The sequence below is a fragment of the Falco punctatus genome (assembly GCF_963210335.1).
Source record: "Falco punctatus genome assembly, chromosome: 6".
Taxonomy (NCBI): Eukaryota; Metazoa; Chordata; class Aves; order Falconiformes; family Falconidae; genus Falco; species Falco punctatus.
The window spans coordinates 30,579,311-30,603,920 of record NC_137585.1 but is presented as its reverse complement, the minus strand read 5'-3'; the positions used below and the strand labels follow the sequence as shown (position 1 = coordinate 30,603,920).

The following is a 24,610-nucleotide window of genomic DNA, read 5'->3' as shown; positions in this document are numbered from 1 at the left end:
TGGAGTGTGCAAGCATTTCCATTACAATAATTTTAGAGAAAAATGTTTTCCTGTGAGTCTTGAGCTTTATTTGCTGGTACAAGCAGCTGTGCTGACTCTAGGTGTTCACCCAGCATTGTATGAAAGAATGAAAGAATGAAATACTGAAATGATATAATGAAAGAATGAAAATAAATGATGAAATGAAATGAAATAGTGAAATGAAAGGATGAATTAATGAATCTCCTAAAATAAAGTCATTAAAGATGTCATGTTTTCCTGCAGTGATATTTGTCATGAGCTGCTAGGACATGTACCTCTGTTTGCCGATCCCAGTTTTGCTCAGTTTTCCCAGGTAAGTTACTCAGTGGTTATACTGTTTATATAATTGAACACACCAGAGACTAATATAGAGGATGAACCAAGGGCTATGAGGGGTGGGGTGGGTTTACCTTTTAGCATACTGTTTAAGAGTGGATGAGGCTGATTTATTTATTGCTTGAAATGTTGACACAGATCACTTCGGTGAACTCATACACTCAAACTCCAAATATCTGTGTTGGTGGAGCTGTTTTTTACAGGCAAGTCCTTTGTGAAGCCATCATCTATAACACTTTTTGTAAATGTTGATCCTTCTGAGCAAAGTTAAATGGTTCATGAGTCAGATGAATTATTGTCCCACCATGCAGACCAAATGTTAGAGAAAGTGGGGATATTTTTTTGTTTTTATTGAAGCCACAGAAGAGGCTGAGTAAAGTGAGGAACTGTCCCAGCTGCAAACATGTGAGAAGGCTGGAGCGGAGCTTTTGCTTTGATAGTGCTAATGTCTCTGGAAAAGAAGCCAAAGCTTGGTGAAGGAGTAAACTTCTGGCTGCATCTTACCAGAAAACATGAAAAGACACAAAGAGAAGAAGTCATAAAGACAGAAAGACAGACTGACAAACAGACAGAAAGAAAGAAAGAAAGCAGAAAGACAAAAAGGAAAAAAGAAAGAAGGGATAATAAAGACAAGAAGAGAAAGAAAAAGAGAGACAAAGAAAGAAAGGATAGAGGACAGAAGAGTGAAAGGATGGAAGGACAGAGGAAGGAAGGGAGGGAGGAAGGAGAGAAGGAAGGGAAAATGGACTTGATGTAACATCCTGCTCGAAAGACAAAAGTTGGCTTCTCGTAGTTAATAAGCACTCAGTATTGCCCTCTGCCCTTTCGCAGAACTGGGGTTTCCTTCAAGATAAGCTCTACTGCACCTTGGCTTCTTAGGATTTGACATGGTGATGGCTGCTCCCATGCTTTTGGTATGTGCGTGTGTGGCACTGATTTTTGCACTGTGCAGTCCTCACTGAAGTAAACCAAAAAAGGAACCTGCTTATATACAGTCTTTGTGGCTGTCTTCTGAATCCAGCTATTGCATGCTTCCCAGGAAAGTCTCCATTAGCTCCCAAGTTATGAATAAGCTCCTTCAAGTCATGGCCTGTCATTCAGAAAAAATAACACATTCAAGGCTCCAGGAAAACTCCTGCAATCAGGGCTCATCAAAACAAAGAGAAATATTTAAGGTGTGTGAATGTGATTGATTTACTTCCTTTTGACCATGTCATTCTCTCAGATGTGCATTGTAGACTTGATCAAAAGCCTGTCAAAACAAGAGGAAAATTTTATTTGACCTCAGTGGCTTTGTACCAGGCACAAAGGATCATGCCTTGTAAATGACATTTGGACAAGACCCTTTGTTCATTTCTGGAGAGATTTCTGGTTTAAAATTGATGTTGCACGATAGGAACATGTCCTGTAAACATTTGTGTGTGGTAGTAAGTGATGGTAACATTTAAAATGTGAGAAATTACATAAGACGAGACACTAAGAATGTCTGCAATAAACAGCTTGAAGAATAATGGTTTATTGTTACAGGAAATTGGACTGGCATCTTTGGGAGCTCCAGATGATTTCATCGAGAAACTCGCTACGGTAATTTAATAAATGAGGGCTCAATTTTCAGAAGCACCCTGTGTTGTCTTAATTCTGCTGCCACTGAAGTCACTGATAGAACTCCCATAGAGTTGAATGGGAACATAGTGAAGTCCATGGTTGGAAAACCCCACCCTGAAACAGTTGCATTGAAGGAAAAAAGCTTTGGCACCCCTTATTCAAAGTGGCAGTTGTGATTAAACACAGAAGCCCAGACAAGATTTCCTCCAGCACAAACATATTGGGCAAGAAGAGATTACATGTGACTACATGCCTGCAGGAAATTTCAGGAGGCAGCTTCAGCAGCTGTTCTACCTGCAAGTGCCTCTTCTCTTCCATGCTGCCAGGCAGATAATGTCCTTTGCAGTCAGTGTGGCTCACCTGAATCCTACTCTGAGACTATTGAGACCCAGAGTTGTAAACTTGAAATAAAAAAAACCGATATATGCCTATGAGATTAGTGTCCCCACTGCCAACTCACCTGGGAAAAGCATTCCATCACCTTTGCTGCTTCTGATAGATGAGGTAGTTCTTCTGAGCCAGAGCAGGTTTCCCGTCAAAATGATAGACCAAGAAGTCAAGCTGGGCCACACACCATGTTCCTTCAATATTGCACTAACCACCCATTTCCCCTTGCTACTGCAGCTAGATGCCTTCTGTGTGAAATGGGACACAAACTTCTATCAATTAAGGTTCAAACTTCAACTGGCTTGGCCACAAAAAATGAAATTTTATTGCTATAATTTTATTGTCTCTGCTCTGCTGAAAAATGTAAGCACAATAAACCACAACTGTGTTTGTCAGGGAGCTGAACTGATTTGCAGGCACAATGAGTCTAGCACTGTGCCCCTTTCAGGAGAAGAATTTCATTCTGTGGGGACATTTATTGTATTTATACAGTTGATATTTGACACATGGCAACATTTTAAGTAGAAATGGAAATGCTAAATGTATTCAAATCAATGATGTGCACCTTCTCTTTTTGATCAAGGAGTCATATTTCTGTCTAACTTTCTTGCTAGGTTTATTGGTTTACAGTGGAATTTGGACTATGTAAGGAAGGTGATTCCCTCAAGGCGTATGGTGCAGGGCTGCTGTCTTCGTTTGGGGAGCTGCAGGTGTGTTCTATAAAAACATTTCAAAGATGTTTATAATCACACAATGTTTTCTTCTGAATATCTTCAGATTCTTATTTTGTTTCCTACTTCTTGCATACTAATAGCATGAAATGTGGTACTTCATTGAAGAGCTCTAATACATGTGTCAGTATATAAGTACACAGAGAACTCATACCTGCTTCTTTCCTAGTAAGTGACATTGTCAACGTATTCCACAGGAGCAACTTCTTCCGGTCTGAAACTGTGTGGGATTCAGTAGCTCTATATTTCTTTCACAGCAAATTCAAGCACTTTTAAACTGAAATAAATTTCTTACTTTTTTGCTCATAGTATAGTTTATCAAGTAAGCCTGAGATTCAGCCTCTTGTCCTGGAGAAGACTGCTGTGCAGAAGTACCCTGTTACTGAGTTCCAGCCTGTCTACTATGTTGCTGAAAGTTTTAAAGATGCGAAAGAAAAATTAAGGTAATCCAGTCATTCCACCAAAGACCCAATTTCTTGTCCATTGCCAATACAGTGGATTTGATTGCCACAACAGATCTTGGGTTGACTGTAATAGTTTGAGAGGCATTAGAAAGAGTTGTGCAATGCTTGAAGAGACTAAGCAGCTGTTACACTCAAAATCTTGTTATGGGCATTAAGGGGAACATACTTTATGCGTGAAGCCAAGAATTTGTGGTTAGTCTAATTGAGCGTTTGATCTGTATAACCAAAATGCAACAGAAAATTATTATTGGTTGAATTGCAAAGATACTAACACTAAGGGTCAAAGCTATTTAATTAATGCAAAACAAATCTCTTCAACAATACTATAGTTAAAAGTTCTAGTACAAATACCCCTCCTGGTATCTATTTCTTTTCCTCTGAAGTTATGCTCACCCTTACACTTTCTTTTGTGTCAGTTTCAGTCTTGTGAGGGCTGGAATTGTCAAATAATCATCATCTTGAGGTCTTCAGAGCAGGACTGTGATGTTCATCTCATGAACATGAATGAATGAAGTTCCTCCTTTTTGTGAGGAGGTGAATGGTATTGATGCTTCCTTTTTTCTTCTTCAGCCCAAGGTTTCCTCAGGGCCATTTTAATGTTTTTTAACATGCTTTACATTTTGCTTTTTCTACATTGTCTGCAAATCTGTGTTACTTCTGACTTAACTATTTATGTTACTTTTTCTTTGTCCCCTTTGTTTCCTCTAAACCAGTTTTTTTCTTCTCAGCTCCTAAGTTTGCTTTACTGTAAGTAACTGACCAGCGGGGAATTGTTGATAACCCAGAGACTACCAACATCATCCTATGCTCACGCCTTTAAGGCCTCTGTTGTCAGCCCATGCTGGTATTCCTTTATGCTGCATCACTACTTCAGGATCAGACTTTGCTATATATGGCACGACTACTTGCTATTCCTGCCTATATAAAGTTACTGATGATAGGCATTATAGCACACAATTATTCAGAATTAAGCAAAACTAGAACAAATTAGGTAATAGCTACATGGCCATAAGACAATTGTTATTACAGCTAAACAAAACTCCAAGCAAGCCTAATAACACCAGCCCTGAGGCCTGTGTGGTTAGCTTAATACAGAGCCTCCAGCTTGTTACCACCAGTGTGTTTACAAGACTGTGGGGTTACGCAGTAAATCTTGCAGTCATCTGTGACTCAAACACAGATTCAGTTCCAGTTCAACAAGACTTCGAAATAATGATCCAGGTTCAGTTCTGGTTCTTGAAACAAGAATGACTCAGACTGTGTTTGGGGTTCAGCTTGGGTTCCACCTCACAACAATATTTCTATTCTAAACACCATCATATTTCTGGATGTTAGTCAAGCCACTAGGGGTTAGCTTTAGTTCACACTTTAACAGGTTTTTCACTTGGAGATGACTTGTCCCAGACCTGCAGTCTCTTCTCTCTCTCTCTCCCCTATTCACAGATAAACACATGCTGAGACCCAAGATACTCTGCTGCTCCAGGCTTCTCAGCTCCACAGTCTTCCTAGCTACCTCCTCTGCTGCTTCCTCAATTATCATAAGCCTGCAGCACCTCCTTCTGCCCTTTTCTGTGGGGTAATACCTGAGAAAGATGGCTTTCTCTTCTGGTTTGTGCTATTAATATCCTGCACGCAGTTTCCATCTTCTCTGTATACTTCTCTGAGTAAGAAGTTCCTTGAGAAAGCGGAAGCTGCTGCCTTACTCTAGACAAACTATCTTGGAGCTTCTTTTATTTGTTTCAGTGACCAAATTAGAAAAGTGGTTAAATTGAAATAGAGGTCTGGGGATTGGTCCAGTGCCTGTGTTCGTGGCGTGCACCTGAACACATGAGTTTGTGTATAATAGAAAACCTCCCTGAAAAATTATTCTGAGGTTGACCCAAAACATTTCAGCTTAAGGCATTCATCTTCTAATTAGGATCTTACCTTCAGCTGGGATTTAGGAAGACTGTCTTCTAACATGCATCTCTCCCCTTAGGAAAATTGGACTGATGCCACTAAATACTTTCATCATGGCTAACATAATTTTTTTCCACTGTCACACCTTGTGATCTGCTCACACTGAACTCTGTTTGAGATAAAGGTAATGGCCTTAGCTGATAATAATTAGGACTAAAGTGAAGAAGCAATGTGGAGGTAGCATCCGGCATATTCCACTGTTCTGGGCATATGGGATTTACCATGCTAAATCACAGCCTGTATATTGGGGCTTCCATAATCAGCTCCTGCACGCTTTCCTTCTTCTTTCAGCAATGACTTCAGTAATCTGAAGCAGATATATAACCCAGTATCCTGCTGGAGTCTACAAGGAGTAGAACAATAGCTCTGACCATCTCATTCCATTCAGAGCTCTCCTTTCCACAGTTCTCTGGTTATGCAAATTAATGTTTTCCCAAGATAACAAAGTATGAATGCTTCTGCCATGGAATTAACTATTTTATAGCAGGGAAGGCTGCAAATAAGGAGTGGCAAGAATGCTGCTTTACTCCATTGACTATGTCCTGTCTTTGCAATGATGTGGAAGCTACTACCAACAATGTCAGAAATTAACACTCTTCTTGCTCCTTGGTATGCCAGGATGACATAGGTACTTGACCTTATTTTCCCAGAAATTGCAGACTTGGATCAGTATTTCTATATTTTGCATTACTGAAAGGACAATGAGGTTTTCAAGTTTGGCAAATCCAAATAACTACATAGTTGTCCTATACCAGGAAGAATGTTGCCATGCCAATAGCATAATTATTCCTGTTAGGTAAAAAAACCAAAGTTGTTAAGGACAAATGCAGATTCAAGAACATTACTGAATGCTGTAGGTCTCAGATCACTGGGCAGGAATTTCAGTTGTTTCCTCTCACAGATTTTCTTATTCCCCTCATCAACAAATGCACACACCAAGAAAATAGTGAGTTACTGAAAAAAGGAGCTTTCTGAGTTTGTATGTGCTTTTTGTATTTTTGCCTCAGGAAATTTGCTCAAACAATCCCTCGTCCTTTCTCTGTTCGGTACAATCCCTACACCCAGAGGATTGAAGTCTTGGACAATGCAAAGCAGCTGAAGAACTTAGCTGACACTATCAACAGTAAGGAACTACAGATTTGTTACCTTGAATTCCTCAAAACTTGGATCAGAAATAGCAATCACAAAGCAGATTTTGTCTGGTTGCATTTAATACTCTGAGCCTGACCAAGTTAAAGCAGCACACATGTCCTTTCTGGTGCAAAAACTTCTTCCTAATTCTAGCCAAGCTTCAAAATTTGACTGTAATTTGTTGCACCTGAAATATCCAGTTTTAGTGGAGGTGCTGGGAATGGCCACAAGGCCTTGGGATGGATTCTGATGTGTGGCTGTAGCTGTTCTCAGTAAGGAAGAAAAGGAAAAGTTTGGTTTTAATAAAATTTCCTTTTGCCATTCTGGTCTTTTCCCTGATACATTTTCCCCCTAACATTTGCTAGCCTGCTGAGAGCCAGCACCCCCAATCCTGTGAGCCATCCTTGTGTATGGGTGATGAAGGTAAAGAGCTGACTCTGCAGATATTACTCCAATAGGACCCTAATAAATGTGTCCAGCCCAGCACTTCTTTGCTGACCTTATTCTTTCAGGGGATGGATATAAGGGGTAATATATACTAGAGTGTTAGAGATGGGCTAGCTGTAGAATTAACTGCTCTGATTATTTCCTTTGCAGGTGAGATGGGGATCCTTTGCAATGCCCTCCAGAAGATAAAATGAGGATTTGCTGTAGCTTGCTGATCACTGGCTGCTGACTAGAAGCTGCCATGTGCAAATGTGTTTTCATCTAGCCTCAGTCTTTTATCTTCCTGTGTACTGCATAAATGCTTATGTTATATATCTTAATTACTGTAGATTAGCAGAGAAATACATGCCTTCAGGTGACCCTTGACTATTCTGGCCTTCAGACACTAATCCATTTTTTCTCACTAATGCATAAAAATGACCTTATTTCTAGGAATCTGGGGAAAGCCTCCATATCTCTTGTGCCAAAGGTTAGCAGAAGGGGGAGATCGTCACCATGCAGAGCTATAGTCTGCGGCAGCTGTGAGGTTGCATTACTACTCTGGGCCCAGGGACAGGATGGCAATGACTATGAAGACTCATCTACTTTGCTTTCTCTCACAGTCATTCTCCCCTCAGTCCCTCATATTTGTGCAAGGTTCCCATGGAATCCCAAACTCTACACCTTTCAGGGGGTCTACGTATACTCCTTGGACCTCTGTACCTCTATTTTATACACAATCCCTTCTATCCTGCAATACATTTTTTTCCTAAAAATGTGATGTCACCATTGATCCAAAGCACACATGCTAGCAGAAAAGACAGAAAGTGTGCTGCAGCCTTATTAACAGAGTTATTGCCATATATAAATATACCGTACTTGGCACAAGCACCAATCCCAAAAAGGTTTGTGCAAACCAAGAATGCTTTATGTTGTGATGTGTCATTGGTCTGCAGAGTGGAGTCCCTAAGCAAGGCACTGAGGCTGCTTACCCAGATCATGGAGTCTGTGTCTAATACAGTACCCGCAAAAAAGCCCCTTCAATGGAGAGTTACCTAAAGGCAAGTCTATGTGGCTTTTTGCAGTTGTATGTGAGGTCAGTTTGTCAGTAATTTGTGCAAGCAAGAAACCGTGCAGGTGCATTAAAAAGGCATCAAGGCCTTATTAGCCCAGTCTCAGAGCTGTGCTGGCTGTAATATTGTGTAACCTCACGGGTTCAGAGCTGATTCAGGATCAGTCAGCTCACAGAAAGTGGAGACCTCTCTTAAGACATACTCAGCTACTTACTGTGGAAGGTTGATGTGTGAAAGCTACCTTGTGTTGCCTGTATCCTTCTCTGAGAGAGCTTTATTCAGCACTGCTACAAAGTATCTCCAAACTTTCTGGACTCACAATCCAGAAGGTGGGTACCAACACCTTGGAAATGGAGAAGTGGTTCTTACAAGGCAGCTGAAGAGATCAAAGCCTTCCAACTCCTAACTCACTGTGTCTATCTGTGTCTAGAGCCCGCATGAAAGCTATGGGAGACCTGGGTTAGCTGTGTCCCAGTCTGAGTGCATTCAAATCCAAACATGATATCTTTCAAGACAGCTCCTGACACTTTTTGGAGTCTTCTTCCTTCTCCCACTTGAGCTTTAATCTTAATTTTTCAATGAAAGCAGTTTTATTCTTTCTGGACTATAGCTTGACTGAGGGAGCAAATGGAAACAAGGGTGATTCCAACTTAACCCAGCGGCTTAGCCATGTAGAAGAGCTTTGCTGTTCAAGAAGCTATTTCTGTATTTTATCCAATAACTTCCACTCAAAGTAGTTAAATGCCCTCTTGGACTGGCCCACATTGTGTAATGCCTCCCTGTAGCTCACTAGTTGAAGGAGGAAGGAGATCAGCACTTGTCCATTAGAACAGAATGGAGCAAAGCAAATCAGAACACTATTTCCACCTTGAAACAATTCTGCATCATGATACTAACATGATTCAGGACTCACATTTCTGTTAGAAGATCCAAAGGTGGAGAAGGATTTGAAAGTCCATGGGTCTCACGCCTGATATTGTACTACCCTTGTATTTATAGTTTGAAAATCAATGGAGCTTTAATGTAAGCATCATCCTTTAGGAAGATAGAAAGTACAGCTGTTTCCATTATATTTATATGGCCCATAACATTAGTCTAAGGATACCAGCCGGAACCCTTCTCAATAGACATATACTTATGCAAAATGGTATCATTTTGGTGCTTTGAAGTAAGCTTTTTTGATTTCTGTATCTTTTTTCTTCCTTTTCTTTTCTCGTGACAATGCCTGTGTGTATCTTTCAGGCCTGCTTGGCATGTATTTTCAGTGTGAAAGTAGCCCATATTTTTCTCTCTTAATATAATAGGACACATGAGGTAACTGTGTACCACAGAGATAAATTCATCCCAAGCGTGAAGTCTTTCAAACCAATCCTCAGACAGCTTTCCAAGCTCCTTTGTTTCTGGCTCGTTATGAGTGACAGCAGCAGTAGATCTATAATGATACTAAGAACCCATGATTCACAGTTGTCTTTTATGTACAAGTGGAATGGTTAGTGTTGATGTCACACGTGTGATTCTGTGTCCCTTAATGGAAGTTTAAATAAGCAGTATCTCCAGCCAAAGCAGCATAACATAGCTGTTCAGCAAGCTTTTCATCAAGAGATGAGAAAAAGTTAAATTCTTGGTATTTTAAAAGAAGAGAAAACATATCAAAAGTAGATTTTCTTGCAGAACAAATTAGCTTGTGCATATATACATTAAATAGCACAAATAAGTTGAATTTTAAATAGTACTTCTTAATGGGTGACTTATTTCCATGCTTAAATAAAATGAAAGTTGTGTAGAAAAATGTTTTTTGCACTATCTGGCCAGTGCAACTCCTCTTTGTAAGGTAACTGCACGAGTCAGTCAGAATTAAATTCCCCCAGGTAAGAGGGAATGCCCATTTGAGATGTGTTCTAAATCAAAAAAAGCTCTCTTGAGTTGGTTGACTATCACTCATCCAGGCAAAGTAATGAAAAAAATCCCCATATTCTTGATGTGTATAATTACCTAGAAACGAACAGCAAAGCCTTGCTTGTTCTACCTTTGCATACTCTATATGTCTTTGTATGTTACTCTGACTAACCTATTCCAAGCTACTCTTTTAAGCAACCTTCCTCTCTTCTACCCCACTATGATCAGTGTCCCCATCTCCAGCTCTGTTTCAGGTGATCAAAGAAGCTCTTTCACGAGATCCTTTTCATTTTCAGTGACCTTGGCCAAGGCCAGTGATGGTGTGGAGGGAGGGCTTGTCCGCACAGGTTACACAGGGAGGTGGTCTCCTCTGGGTGTCTTAAGATGCCTAGAACTGACATCAGCCTTGGAGAAGGGACGCTTTATTCCCCAGAGGATGCAGAAATTATTGAAAGAGAAGTGAAGCACAGGAGGACTCCACAGGAGTGCATTCTTTAAAAGCCTGTTTCTTTGCTATTTCAAACCATGCTAGCAGTTGGCAGAGAAGACTTTTTCGATGTTCAACTGAAACCATTTAAATTAACCTAAATAAACAGAAATATTAATGTCATATCCATCTCAAATGAATAGTACTGTACTCACACAGGGTGGAGATATCTGCAATGGTAACAGGTCAAAAATTGGCCAGGTTGGTTGTGGTGTTCATCCATGTCTGCCTAAATCACCCACCCCAGGGACTCCACAAGAGGGGGTGAGCTTACTCTTGGGGTGGGAGAGCCTCAGCTTCTGCAGGGAGAAGCTGCCTGTCCCCATGGGAAAGGATGACACACTCTGCTCCAGTCCTTGCATAGCCCTTTGAATTGCAGCACCCAGACTGAGACCTCTCCTTTTGTACTCCTAGATGTCCCCAAAAGCGCTGAAAGCAGGACTTTGGGATGTCTTAGCAGAGCTGACTTAAATCACAGGTGAGACCTTCCTGGGCCTGTCCCAAGCACGGATTCAAGGTGGTATTGCGGTGTCCACTGGGTAGGCAAGGAAATTTCACCACTTGGAGAGCCAGGGCTTAAAGCTGCACTGTAAGCTCTGCCTATGCTGCTTCAGCTATCACAGTGGCTGAGGAGCCCAGCCTGGGTCTAAAGAGAAACCTCCATTCCTACACAGAACAACTGGTGCTGTAGGAACATATAGAGATGGGACTCTAACACTAAAGCATGAAAACAGCTGTAGGAGCCTGATGTCCGTGCTCTTCCATTATTTGTGACCAGTGCCTTAAACATGCATTTTGAGCCCTGGGGCTTTCACCTACATGCCCACACGTAGCTGTAGTAGGAGAACTTGTGCCATTTGTTGTTTGTGCCATGCATGTGGCCTGGACGTGGGGATGCACGCACCCAGCCTTCACAGTAAAGGCCCAATCTGGACTCAGATAGCCAGGCTCAGCTCAGCTTGTTCTCCTGTGCCCAGCCTCGCCACCACTGCTGGGGGAACGTGACAGTGGGAAGAGCCTTGTTCCCCCTTAAACCCCACTTCTCATCCCCCTGTCCTGTTCAGTTTGCAGCTGCAATTCAGCCACCTCTGAAGTGGCCCCCTGCCCTCCTGGAGCCCCCTGGGACATCAGCTGGGCCAGGGCTGGGGGGCGTGGGGTAGCGGGCGGAGCGGAGGGTGCAGCAGCCCAGAGCCAGGCTGCGTTCAGCACCGTGAACAGGGGCCTGCCCTGCCCTGTCCCACCCCACCCTGCCCCACCCCACCCTGCCCCACCCCGCCCTGCCCCACCCCGCCCCACCTGCAGGTGGTGCCAGGCTCGGCGGCACCTTGGCCTAGGCTCAGGCTGGGCCCAGCTGCGAAACAGCTCCTCTGGGGCTGGCACTCACTGCGTCCTGCAAAGCCCTTGGTGCTCGAGGTCCGGATGGGCCCATGCTCCTCAGGATGCCAAGACCGGCTTCCTGGGCACGGTGGTCCAAAATTCACCTTGGGTTTGTCTGTCTCATCCAGGAAATAGATGGGCAAATCGAGACCTCCTCAGTGCTCTGTCTTGGGCTCAGGGGAACCACAGTGCTGTTGTGGTCTCTGGGGAACAAAATTTGGTTACATTATCTTTATCTTCCCTGGCCAGGAAGAAGGCAAGAGCAATATAGCACTGGGGTGTGTGACCCAGCCAGGACCAGTTAAGAGGCACATCAGAAACAGCTCTATCTGTGAAGGGAGGACAGAGAGGTGGTCTTCTCTGTGGACCTGCAAGATGGCTTTCACAGGGGCTCCACACACTGTAACTTGGGCTATGTAGATATGGGTGCTCACACCCAGAAACATGTTTGTGGACGTCAAGGGATGCCATGCCCTGGCAGGAGCAGAGCTGAATCTCCCTTGAGCTTGCCCTGCCACCTATGAGCAAGATGTGACCCTGGGCTTTTTGAGACACTCCTACTTCCTGGAGATAAAATCATGACAAAACCAAGTTCCAACAGAGGGACTTAGCCTGGAGGCAAACTCGGCTCCTGTAGGGCTAGGGTTGAGCAGATCCTGTGGTCAGGAAAAGCTTAGAAGTAGGCAATGAACTTTGTCTCTGCTCAGGTCTCTCTGGCACTCCCATGGTTGTGTCTCTGCAGAGGGGACACTGCTTGGATCGGACTGGGGTGTGCAGGGAGACCCCCTTTGGTTCTCTGGGGGCATGGTCAATGCAGAGAGGGGGCCAGTGGGGTAAGAGAGGGTGGGAAGGAAGGGGAATTTCAGATGCTTTATAGGGCAGTCCAGACTGGAAGATGTAAATGGAGATCAGGCTCCACAAAGGAGCCCGTCTCCAGGGTTGAACAGCTTGCAGACACCTTCAAACAGAGCAGGAGGGCCATGCTTTGAAGTTACCCAGAGGAGGAGGGTTCTTTTGGGCTCTTGCGCAGATCCTACGCAGGCTGTTTCCCTTGATGTGCCTGGCATGGCCAACATAAATGTCCCTACACCTAACACAGCAGTAACCAGCTTGCTCTGCTGCTGCCTCACAGCTCTGATCTCACTACCCGCACAGACACATCTCCAGTCCTACCACATCCCCTGGCCATTGCTGCAGGACAAGCACTCACATCCTCAAGCAGTTTCTGCTCAGCATCTGGGAACTGCAATCCACTCCTCTGTCTTCCAATGAAGACTGACTCGGTGGTGATCTCAGGCCAAAGAAAGAGAAGGAGATGCATGGCATAGAGCCACTGAACAAGCGAGACAGCCCGGACTCCAACAGGGAGGTTGGCAGAGCCACTCTCATCCTGACCCTCACCCTCTGCAATGTGAGCAAAACTGAGCTCTCTAAGGCAGCCAAAGTCTTTGAGGTACAGATCTCACCATTCTCCTCCTCCATGCAGCCCTCTCTTCTGTCCCTATTGCCTTCACCTCTCCCACTCTGCATCTCCCCCTCTCTCACCCTTCTGCTCCCTGCCTGACATATGCCTCCACCTGCCTTCCCCCATTTCTTATTGTCCCTGTTTTGCTACAGCTGCTCAGAGAGCTTGGCTGGCCTTCCCAGGTGGAGGAGAGTGCTTTGGAGGGAGGGAGCAGCTGGGCACAGTCATTTAGAAGAACCATCATTTAATGTAAGGGCTGTTTAGAGCCCAATCTATTATTTCTTTCTAGCAGGTGTGGTGGCCAGCCACAACTAAACAAGAGGCAGGCATTTCAAGCACTCGGATTGTGGGGATGTTAGAAGCCAATGAATTTTCTCTGCATTTTTGGCAGGGGATACAGAGAATACAAGAGCTGTAAACCATACTAGCATTATATATTCTGGGCATTTGAAGTATCCCTACCAGGTGCTTACTCTCACCTGTGAAAATGAATAACTCAGAAGAAAAGTATTTTATTAATTACTTATTTTTAATTGTTTGCGATTATTTTGTGATTATGGTGGTGTTATATATCACTAGATCTGCTTTCATTCTGCCAGGGTTTTAAGTTAGCCATCCATTCGTTTATTATTTCTGCACAGACTACAGTCAACAGTATCTCATCTTTCATCTCCATTTATCTCTACCTAATTCTACAGTGTTAAATCTTTAGCTCTGCCTGTGGTTTTTTAGCACTTTATAAACTGGGCATTATTAGGCTTCATTGCTTAACATGTACTTCTTGTTAATACCTCTTGTAGTTACCTTTTAAAGACATTGTAGAAGTGTATCTAGACTTACGTGGATTTCCAGCTTTTGGAGAAGCTTCATCATACGAACCTCTGGCTCTTGCAGATGTTTGAAACTCAGATCCATCACTTTGAAACCAGACGAGCCAAAAAACCCAAGAATGCTGCTGATTATTTTGACATTTTCATTGAATGTGAAGTTCACAGTGCTGATGTTAGTATCCTTATCACTTCCTTAAAAAGAGTGACAGAGGACGTGAAAACTAGCAGAGAAGAGAAAGGTAAGAGTTCTGTTTCTTTTTGGATTAACTTTTTTAGCTTTAGCTTTGTAATAGTGATTTAATTTGTCTAAAAAGCAGGTGAGCGTGCATTTAGTTTTCTTCACTGCATGACTGTTTTCTCTGAATTGGGACCATTTCCATTGGTGTGGACAGAGAGGCACTTCACCATAGCCAGTGGAACTGAGGTGAGAAAAGCATTCCAGCAAAAAGGGAGATAAGAAAGATAGAGCAGCAAAACAAGATGCTGAGGAGAAACTGGAAACTCCTCAGTGACAGGAAGATTGTGTGCTTAAAGCTGAGAGCTGTGCAGAGAACTGGCTGCTCCAGGGCAAGCACATACGCTCGATGGGAACATGATGATATAGCAGAGGGTCTGAATGTTTCATTTGCTTGTAGTGTATTGCATTTGTTTTCTTAAAAGAAGCAGTAGCTGTCTGTTTATGGTGCCCTGGGTACTGCCGTCTGGGTGCAGTAGGACTCTCTGGAGGTAGATTGGAAGCTTCTTACAGCCTGTTGCATTTAGCTTTCAGTGAGGGAGCAGAGTGCAAGAGGGAGAGAGGGTCAGCAGAAAGCCTGCAGGTAGTGGGCAGGCTGGGAGAACTAAGGGATGAGCTTCTCGTAGAGAACAGACCCACTGCCAAATCTGGAGTGACAGAGCATCAGACATCTGGCACATGAAAAGCTTGTTCAGAGGCTGTGCAGCTTCAAAAGTTGCACTTTGGGAACAGTATTTCATTTGGCAAAGTGATGCAAGTGGCTAGTCCACAGCCTGTGCTGTATTTCAGCCACCAACCCTACCAGTCACCAGGATGGGAAGTGAATTTGCCATTATTTTTCCTGTTTACAGGCAGGTAGGGGATGGGTGAATATAACAAGCTGTTAGACACCTTTAATACAATTCTGAAGATACTAGCAGTGCCCCTGGTAGATGAGAAGGCTGAGGGTCCATATTTATATTTATATATGTAAAGCGCTTATCACCATATTGATAAACCAGAACCACTGATGCCGCCAAAAAGGCTCAGCAAAAAATTCTGGGTGGACATAAGACATCTACCAGATTAGTATTTCTTCCTTCTTATCACAGAATTGGCAATAACTGCATGAAAGAACTGGGATTTCCCAACACCAGTGTGTATTTGTAGCTTTGTACCTTTGTGAACTGGCTGTGTCTGGATATAATATAATAGAGCTAAAGCTAAATTTGCCATTCAGTAGAGAGATGCCTGGTTTCTTGTGAAGTATGAGATTAAGGTGACCCCAAACAGACCTTTTCTGAGCTATAAGACACTAAATCTGATTACAGCGTCAGTCTGACCTTCAAAAGCAGTACCAACTTTGTCTTTTTCCAGTATTTCTTTAATTCATTGGTTATAAATACTGGCACTTAAAATAAGCACACATTATTTCAGTCGCTGGAAAAGGTCTTCACTTCAGGAGAAGGAAACTTTGGAAATTCAGCTAATGCTAGAATAGTTTTGCTGAAAAAAAAAAAAAAGAACCACAAGGAAAAAACTTGAAGTCAGGATACTTGTTGGCCTGTTTTGTTTCTAGAAATTTCATGTTTTCTTTTAAAATGTTGTTTTCACTCTTAAAGGTATGAAAACTTGACTATTTTTTAGACAAGATTAAAATATTTTCTTAAATCCAAAATGCAGAAATAAATTTGTTGTGCTGTGTCAAACAGAGTATTTCATTTGGCCTAAAGGAAATGTTTATGCCTTTAAAAATTGTTTCTACTAATTAAAACTCAGAGATTATCATTGCAAATAAGTTTCAGATTATTTTTCATCCAGTCTGCCACTTTGGTTGGCAAATGAAGTCAACTACTGACGTATGGTGACATGTAGATATGAATATTCTTAGATAATGATGAAAAGAAAGCTTGTAATCTTCAGCACAGGTTTTATTTTCTGTGCCTTTTAAAAGTGATTTGATCCTCTCTCGTTTAAATCTTGCTGCTTTCTCTCCAGTGCCCTGGTTCCCCAGAAAAATCCAAGATCTGGACAGGTGTCACCATCTGATCACTAAGTATGATCCCAGTTTGGACCATGGTCACCCTGTAAGTTTCGTGTCACCATTATTCGATTTTTTTAAACACAAAACCTCTGTAGAGAAATTTTTGTAAGGAAAATTTCAGGAGGAAAGAAATACTCAGGAAAAGACTGAAAAAATAAAGGGCTAGATAAAGGCCGATCTTCAGTGGAATTAGGGACTGCAGAACACATAACTTAATACTGAGAAAAGTTTATGGGCCCTGATTCACCAAGTTACTTATGATTAACATCAGACACATGGTGAAGTAATTTCTACGCAATATATTCTTTAGCATAAATTTACATGTCATTGTTTAGTTAAAAAAAATCTTTTATTATTTCACTTCAATATATTTGAAGTATGCCCACTTTTACTAGCTGGTCCACTTAAGAGTCAAGTTCCTCAGACTTGCTGTTTGTGTTTTCCATGTTTTGACCTTTCAGATATTCCATACCTACATTCTTAATTTTGCATATGCCAGCAATCTCATTCAAGTACTGATGTACAGAGGGTGGTAATGAGGACAAGTGGCAAAGAGCTAGTCACTAGTAAATACCACATCCTCAGATCCCACAGAGGGGAGTATTGTGCTTAAACTTGCTAAAATCATCTAGACAGAATATAAGAGAAATACATGGCAGCACTGATTAATGGATATAATACCTGAACTGTGTTTTGAATATGGCCAGAGAAGCTCAAAAGGTCTAGCAATTTCAGTTGAGGTAAGCATCTAAAGTTTAAATACGAAGCAAGTTGGAAAGGTTATAAACCTAACTTAACATCTGACTTCTCACAAGATCCTTGGAGCCAGGATTTTGGCAGTATTTATTGATATTACTCTGCAAAATATTGTTAGAATGTTTGTGATGGGCCTTCCCTTGGATTCAGGTAGTAGGTCTTGGTTAGGAGTGGGCTGCAGAAAGGGCTTTACTCATAACAGTTTTGTGTGTGTACCTTAGTCTTGCCATAAGCAGAAACTCTAAGAGAAGGAAGGGGAAAAATGTGCTTTAATAATGATGATAGCAAGGCAAAGTACTAGGAACAAACAAACACTTGTTTCTCATCAAAATTTTCCAACTTTAGTCTAGATGAGATATGAGTTTGGTACAGACAAAAAAGGGACTCCAAAGGGCCATTTGCTGATTGACAAGGTAAGCTGCAGAATTGTTGTGAAATGTTCTGCCAAACACCATATACAAGTGATGCATGAAAAGGAAAAAAAGCATAGACTTTGCACTGAAAAATGCAAGGAAGATTTGGATGGGTGTCAACAGAATCCACAAGATTTTGTCATTCCCTTCTCTAAATGAATTCTATTTAGACCTTTTTATTAACCTACGGAGTGTTAGCATTATTAGCTATGTACAGTTCTGTGTGGTATGAAAAAAAACTTTCCAAGCCCATCTTCTATTTTTGAGAATCGCTTATTAAACTGTAATGCTCTAGGAGAGCTTCATATCCTCTTTGACCAGGACATCTTTCATTCTTCCTCATCTCTTTCTGATAGAAACAGTCCAAGTATTTATAATTTTCCTGAGCTAGCTCTGAGGCTCTTCCTCATGAGATAAATGAATGCACATTGGGAATTCTTCGACCTGAACTGAGTTTCCTTCCTACTTGGCCAAACAGAAGATGTGAGCACTGAAGAGGATGAAAGTACCGGTGTTGCACAGTTACCAAAGTGCTGAGTGGGGATAAATCTAACTGGAGAATGCGGTGCAATTCAGAAATACCTAAACTAGCTTGAAACAAGTTAGCTCGGGCACTGAAAAGCATTTGTCTGCAGCAGGAGGGAGCACAACATGAGCTCATTTACTGTGCTGCTGAGCATGGCTTAAAAATGGGCAGGTTGGAGGAAAGTACCAAATATGCTGATGTACAGGTAGCTCAGCAAAGATTTTGCATACACATTTACTACCAAATAGACAGTTTGGGCTGTCCATCTCAACAGCTTCACTTTGTTCTTTACTATGTCTTTAATGGCCAGAAAAGCAAACTGATGACACTACAATGCCAGTCTCTGGGGCAGCCTGGCACTGGCTGTAGTGGTCTCCCAGGGAAGCTTCTGCTGCTCAGAACTGGCAACAGCAGGGACAAAACTGGGAGGTCACAGCATCAATGATAGATCAATGAAAGGCCCAATGGCTTTCCCACATGTTTTGCATGGACTTGTTACAGCTACTGACAAGCAAGGGTAACATCTGAATGAACATAATTATCCCTAACACATGACAGAAATAAACATGCTCTCAGGATCCAGTTCTTTCTTCAGATTCATGCACACAATAGTCATTAACTGCAGTATTACTGGTATTATTGCTACACTGAAAATTATGTGAATAAACCTAAGGGAGAAATTTGGCTCCTAGTATGCAAAGTGGTTCCAGTAAATTCTGAATATTTTAGAATAATAAATATTTGTACAGTGATGCTGATCAACACTGTTTATGAGTTATATTAGTAATACAGTGCCAAATTTTGGATTTTATTCCTATTATGAATGATGTAAAATTCAAAGGAATTTGATTCCACATCTCTATTCGTATTTATTAGCTGGAGAAGCCGGCTTGAAGCTCAACTTCTAGTAAGCACTGAGGGGGCAAAAACAAAACTCCAGGAGTTAATAAGTAAACTGCCCCTTTTAAACAGATAGCATTGCATCTGTCTTCATCATAACATGGTAATAAAGGGGTAAGGGGGCACTGAGCTGAAAGCCTGTACTGTCTACAGATTCAGTGGTGGCTCTAATGATTTCTAGCCATTGAGGACCCCTTCTTTGCCCAAAGCACAGGCTATTGTGCAGCTGCAGCATAATTTCTCTGGTGAGATGGTACTAGGCTTGGTACCATCATGTCCATCAAAGCCCTATATTGCAACCTTCGCTTAGCACAGGAAAGAAATAATTCATAGATTCAGCTCATCCCCAGTAGAAGTGAAACCCCTATTTCAATTCAATTTTTAATGTGATTTGCATTTAGATTTGACAGTAAGTGTAATGGTCTGTGATGTAGCGTTTATGAACAACTCCAAAACCTTCCTACCAAGCCATGTTTCTTTCCTTTCTGGTCACAGGCCCCAGTTTTTCATCAAAATGTCATGAATGTAACTAATTGCAGACTTTGGCTTACCTGGTTCATAAGGGTTAAGATTCATTGCTTCAAAGAAAAGCTATTTGAGGCCTATGTTTTCTGAATGCTTATTATTATTTCCGAATGAAATAAATATTATGCCTACAAATCCCTCTTAATATTAAACTTTTTTGAATTATTTTCTAACTCAGGGTTATGCTGACCTGGAGTATAAGAAACGGAGGGCGTTCTTTGCTGACCTTGCCTTTAATTACAGAATGTAAGTACAAGGCTGCTGAAGAGAGACTCCAGCGGTCCACATGTGCTTCCAGACATCTTTATGTGAAAGAAACACCAGGGACTTAATCTTTTGTCAATGTATCAATGGGGATGTCTTTTAGAAAACAGAATTCAGCCACAGAAGCTCTTGTTCCATATGAAATTGACTTCTCCCATAACACAGAAAATATACCTTAAGATAAAAATCTTAGGTTTGCATTCACATCTCTTTCAGTACTGTATTTTAGAATCATAGAAGCATTCAGGTTGGAAAAGACCTTTAAGATCATCAGGTCCAGCTGTTAACCCAGGACTGCCAAGTCTACCACTAAACTATATCCCTAAGCATCACATCTACATGTGTTTTAACAACCACCACCTCCCTGGTCAGCCTGTTCCAATGCTTGACCAACCTTTCAGTGAAGAATTTTTTCCTAATATCCAATCTAAACCTCCCAGAGGTGATTTCTCAGTATAATTCTTTTATTTCAATTTTGAAGTGCCTTTTAGGACTAGCTCCTGAGCTGGGGCTAATCTGTTCCAAGGAACTATAAGGAACAATGTTCAGGAACATTTTTGACAGAGAAAAGCAATTTACTATTTTTTTTATTTGTTTGACAAAATTTCTCTAGCTGTGTACATTAGCTACCTAAAAACCTAAAAATCTCTTAGGTCTCATGTCAGTGATACTGAAAATGTTCTTCTTTTACATGTAAAACTTCACCAGAATCACACCGCTGTCTGACAGTCAATCAGATGTATAGGTAGAACTGGTTATGGACTGTCAGCCTCTTGGTATCCAAGAACTGGTGAAATCTCCCAAGTCTTGGGAGATTTCTATTTGAGTATAGTTTTCTTACCACCACCATCTATCACAGCTAGTGTATCACAAAGCACAAAAGAACACATTGAACTGACTCAGAGCTACTGAAGAAGCAGCAGTGAGGAAGAGGAGAGAAGAGCGCCCATCACAGAAGTTGGTGATGGCCACGCAGTTTATGCCTGGGTAGTTTTCTGCTGATGAGTTTGTGAATGCTTCTCTGCGATGATACTGTGCTGATCACATCCTCCAGGGAGGGACTTTCCAGGTGCACACTGTGTTTGGGTTGCTAGATTGCCTTCAGCAGACGTAAGGGTAAGCCTGAAGGCTTCTTCTTTCTTCTGTAAAGCAGAACATGGCTCCCTTTCTTACCATATCCCTCTGTTTCCTCCTCACACCGGAACAGAGGAGACAATGCACCCATTAGGACCTACCAAGACAAATAAGTTGTTAATTATGTACTATTTTGCTGTTTCAGTCTTCATTACAGCAAATATCATGGTGCAGGCAAAGAAAATAATACTTGGAAACTGAACTTGAAACCTGCTTTAGACAAATGCATTATTTCCTCTCTCCATTACAGAGGAGACCCTTTGCCTTGCATTGAGTACACTGCGCAGGAGACTGCAACATGGTGAGTTCATTACTCATACAATCCGACCTCTGGGCCATTCCACTGCAGTACCAGGAAAGACTGGCAATGTGACACAGTTAATACATTTTAAAACCATATTTATCCATCTCAAATTTTACTCCTTGGTTAAGTGTCACCTTTTGATCATTTGTTTTGCAGAAAGCCATTCTCAGGGCTCGTTTTAACTATTCAATTCCTAGAGCAAAATGCATTTTCCGAACCATCTCCTTGCCTGACATACCCACCCAGATATCAGAAGCCAGAAAACACCTGGAGCTTACAGTGTAGCTTCTAACTGACCTCTAATTAACCATAGCTATGGTGGTGACAGAAATACCACCTTTCCAAATCTGTTACCAGGAGAAAATGCCCACTCGCAGGATGAGAGTTCAGTCACAGGATGTGGCTAATCCAAAGTTCATAGGATAGACCAGCCTTGCTTATTCTGCAAGTATTCATTGCTATTAACATGTATAGGCATCATTCTCTCAAACTGAAGGCAAAGGGAATTTTGGAGTGCCCTTCTAGGATACATTATTTACACTGTAAAAAGGCCTTTGATATCATATGATATCAGAGTGTAGCATTTCTTCACTGGGGCTTTGCTTCTCCTGAAGATTTTCAGCACAAGAAAACCCCAAACCAAAACCCAAACAAAAAACCACCAAATGCCAAACCCAAACCCAAACAAACAAAATTAATTCAATTCAAAGTATGTTTGCAGACTTTATGTGAAGTATGTGACCAATTTGAAAGAAAGCAGAGTTCTTATTTCACCTATCTCTGTTTCCACTTTCTCCAAGTAACTTTAACAAATTGCAGTAAGCAGCAATCATTACACATTTGTATGATAATACAAACATAAATATGTCAAATTGTCCCAATTAAAAGCAGAGTTGCAGGATTGTGCAAGGTGCTACATATGCACATATTAAGAGAGTCTTTGATCAGAAAAGTTTACAATTGAAGTGGAAAGACAGCCTAAAGGTGGGAAAAAGGAAGAATGATGACCACATTTTATAACTGTGGAACTGAAAAAGCTAGAGCTTAAGTGATTTTCCCCAAATTATACATAAAATTTATATCAATGCCAGGAATTAAATCCATACACTAGGTGTCTCATGCCAGAACCACAAGGCCATCCCATCTTTTCAAGTGATTATTTTATTTTAAATAAAATCTACTGTGCCATAGAAAGCTTGAGGGGTGTTACCCACAATCACATAGAAACCTTGCATCCAGCTCATCCAGGCAGTCACATTTTTATTAAGCTCAAAGAGGTTTTTATAGCATCTTTCAATTGTCAAAGATTGATGGCTGGTGTCATGCTCATGATCGCTACCACCAGCCAACAATCTTGGCATGGGATGGTGTGTGGGAATGTCATATTTAAGCAAATTTAATTTTGTGTTCTTTCCTGTTTTTCTCTTTTGTTGCCAACCTCCGTCATTCCAGCCTTTCTCCACCTAGAATTAGTCCCACTGTGGTAACAGAATAGACCTTTAAAGCAGTGTCTGCCCATTTCCCCAAAGAGCCAGCCCCAGCAACCCAGGTTGCCTTGTTATGTAAAGCTGTTTCCAAAATCAGATGTCCCAATGGCTATCACAGCCCCCTGGGGCTGTGCCCTGAAGTCAGCTGCATTGCAGCACAACTTAATTGAGCGCTGTGCACTGGAACAGGAAATTTGCAGCACAGACTAAATTCCCTTGGTGTTCACTCGGAAGAGTTGTTGGATGCCTTCAGTTTGTAGCAACATGGTTATAAAAATGAAAACTAATCAAGTGAAGAAATATGACTTTAAGAAAACAGAGGGTACAGATGATCTGAGTTTCTGTTTTGAAGCAGGCTTCTTGGAAGGCCCTGAAATTAAGGAGTTATAAAAGATGTCTTATGCATAAAAGCTACATAAGAAAAAGGGAGAATCTAGGAGAAAATTATGGGGATGCACCTGCCACATCTTCATAATAAAGCTGAATAGTGCCACTTTCTTTCCAAAAGAAGGATATTTATGTCAAATAAGGCCATTGCCTTTAAAATCTTTCAAGTAGCTGGCTCCATCATTCATTGTGAGGCACCTTTCTAGAGTATTCTATTGACCATGCTTTCAGCAGTCTTTCTTTCCATCTCTGGACTGAAGTACCACCAAGTAGCAGCTTAATGGTCCTTTCAGTGATAGCACCTTCATACAGTGAGACATTATACCTATTTGAGGCACTACGTTAAGGCAAGATAAATTGTTGTCTGGAAATATCTGCTGATCTATTATTGATCTTGGAGTGAACTGAGATGATTGCCTTAGAGGTACTTAAAGAGGAGGGACTCTTAGTTTTGGGTAATTCATCGCTAGTTTCAGACATTGCCTATGTTTCTGTGGCCATCAATGTTAGGACACACAGTAGAATGATACTTTGATAAGAGACTATATGTACAAAAGTGTAAACAAGCCTGCTCTCTCTAGACTCCAGTCAGGGGATGAACTGTGTACTGGTTCAGATCCTATGCAATCCCACTGAAGTCAGTAGTATTCTTTGGGGAAATAAGCCAGGACAACACTTGAACTCTAGTCCTCCTCATTTTTTCCTAATTCTTCTATGGAAATGGCCCAGTCTCCTGCGGCTTTTGCAATAGTGACAGCAGCCACTGTTTCCTTCTGTTCTTTTAGTTTTTTTTTCCTAAGGTTTTTCTCACCCCCTTCATTCTGGTTCATTACTCCCACACTGTGTAAGACATTCATACAAATGAAGAGAGCCATTACCAGGGACTGGCTATCACCTCCATAGCAACAATAGCATCACAAAAAAAAACCCCAACAAACAACAATACAAAAACAACAAAAGGTCATTTTCCGTAGCCAGCATTTCCAAGAATGATCTCAATTTTCATAAAACAATGTTTATAAAATTTTTAACACCCTAGGGCCATGTCTGAACAAAAATAACCATTTCTATAAGGTTCTTTGCCATCCTATTACCACTTACTTATTTTGCAACAGCTAAATATATTACAAACCACAGCTCTAAATCCAAGCACCATCAAGTTTAGGAGAAGCTTGAAGCCCGTGTCTGAATCTGGTTATATATATTCTTTTCTTCAGCTGGTCTCTTTTTGTACAATGGGATAAATGCTTCAAGAAGTTGGCATGTCTTTCAAATACATGGCCCATGCCAGGCATTTTGAAGTGCAACAGTACAAACCCCTTTGCCTGTCCAGATATTATTCTTCAGTATCAGAAAACGTACTTTTTTAGTAGGAGGTTTGTAAGAGCCAAATATAAGTGAGGGAGGCTTCAGCATGGAGGTGGAGGGATGAGTATTTCAAGTTGTACCCCAACATAGAGAGGGAGTG

General features: G+C 41.5%; 2 protein-coding genes across 2 annotated transcripts in view; both read left to right on the top strand.

Annotated features, from left to right (window-relative positions):
- The window catches only part of PAH (phenylalanine hydroxylase), a gene marked incomplete at its 5' end in the record, with an annotated part of 51,584 nt that extends 39,801 nt beyond the window's left edge, over window positions 1-11,783 (top strand). Inside the window, 6 exons of the mRNA XM_080391622.1 lie at window positions 265-334; window positions 1,885-1,941; window positions 2,964-3,059; window positions 3,390-3,523; window positions 6,511-6,626; window positions 7,232-11,783. Of these exons, the coding sequence (XP_080247748.1) occupies window positions 265-334; window positions 1,885-1,941; window positions 2,964-3,059; window positions 3,390-3,523; window positions 6,511-6,626; window positions 7,232-7,275 (517 nt within the window). The 3' untranslated portion in view covers window positions 7,276-11,783. The remainder of the gene's footprint in view (window positions 1-264; window positions 335-1,884; window positions 1,942-2,963; window positions 3,060-3,389; window positions 3,524-6,510; window positions 6,627-7,231) is intronic.
- A 1,425-nt stretch (window positions 11,784-13,208) lies between these two features.
- The window catches only part of LOC308065566 (tyrosine 3-monooxygenase-like), a gene marked incomplete at its 5' end in the record, with an annotated part of 82,380 nt that continues 70,978 nt past the window's right edge, over window positions 13,209-24,610 (top strand). Inside the window, 5 exons of the mRNA XM_080391621.1 lie at window positions 13,209-13,346; window positions 14,253-14,427; window positions 16,326-16,489; window positions 19,745-19,812; window positions 21,215-21,265. Of these exons, the coding sequence (XP_080247747.1) occupies window positions 13,209-13,346; window positions 14,253-14,427; window positions 16,326-16,489; window positions 19,745-19,812; window positions 21,215-21,265 (596 nt within the window). The remainder of the gene's footprint in view (window positions 13,347-14,252; window positions 14,428-16,325; window positions 16,490-19,744; window positions 19,813-21,214; window positions 21,266-24,610) is intronic.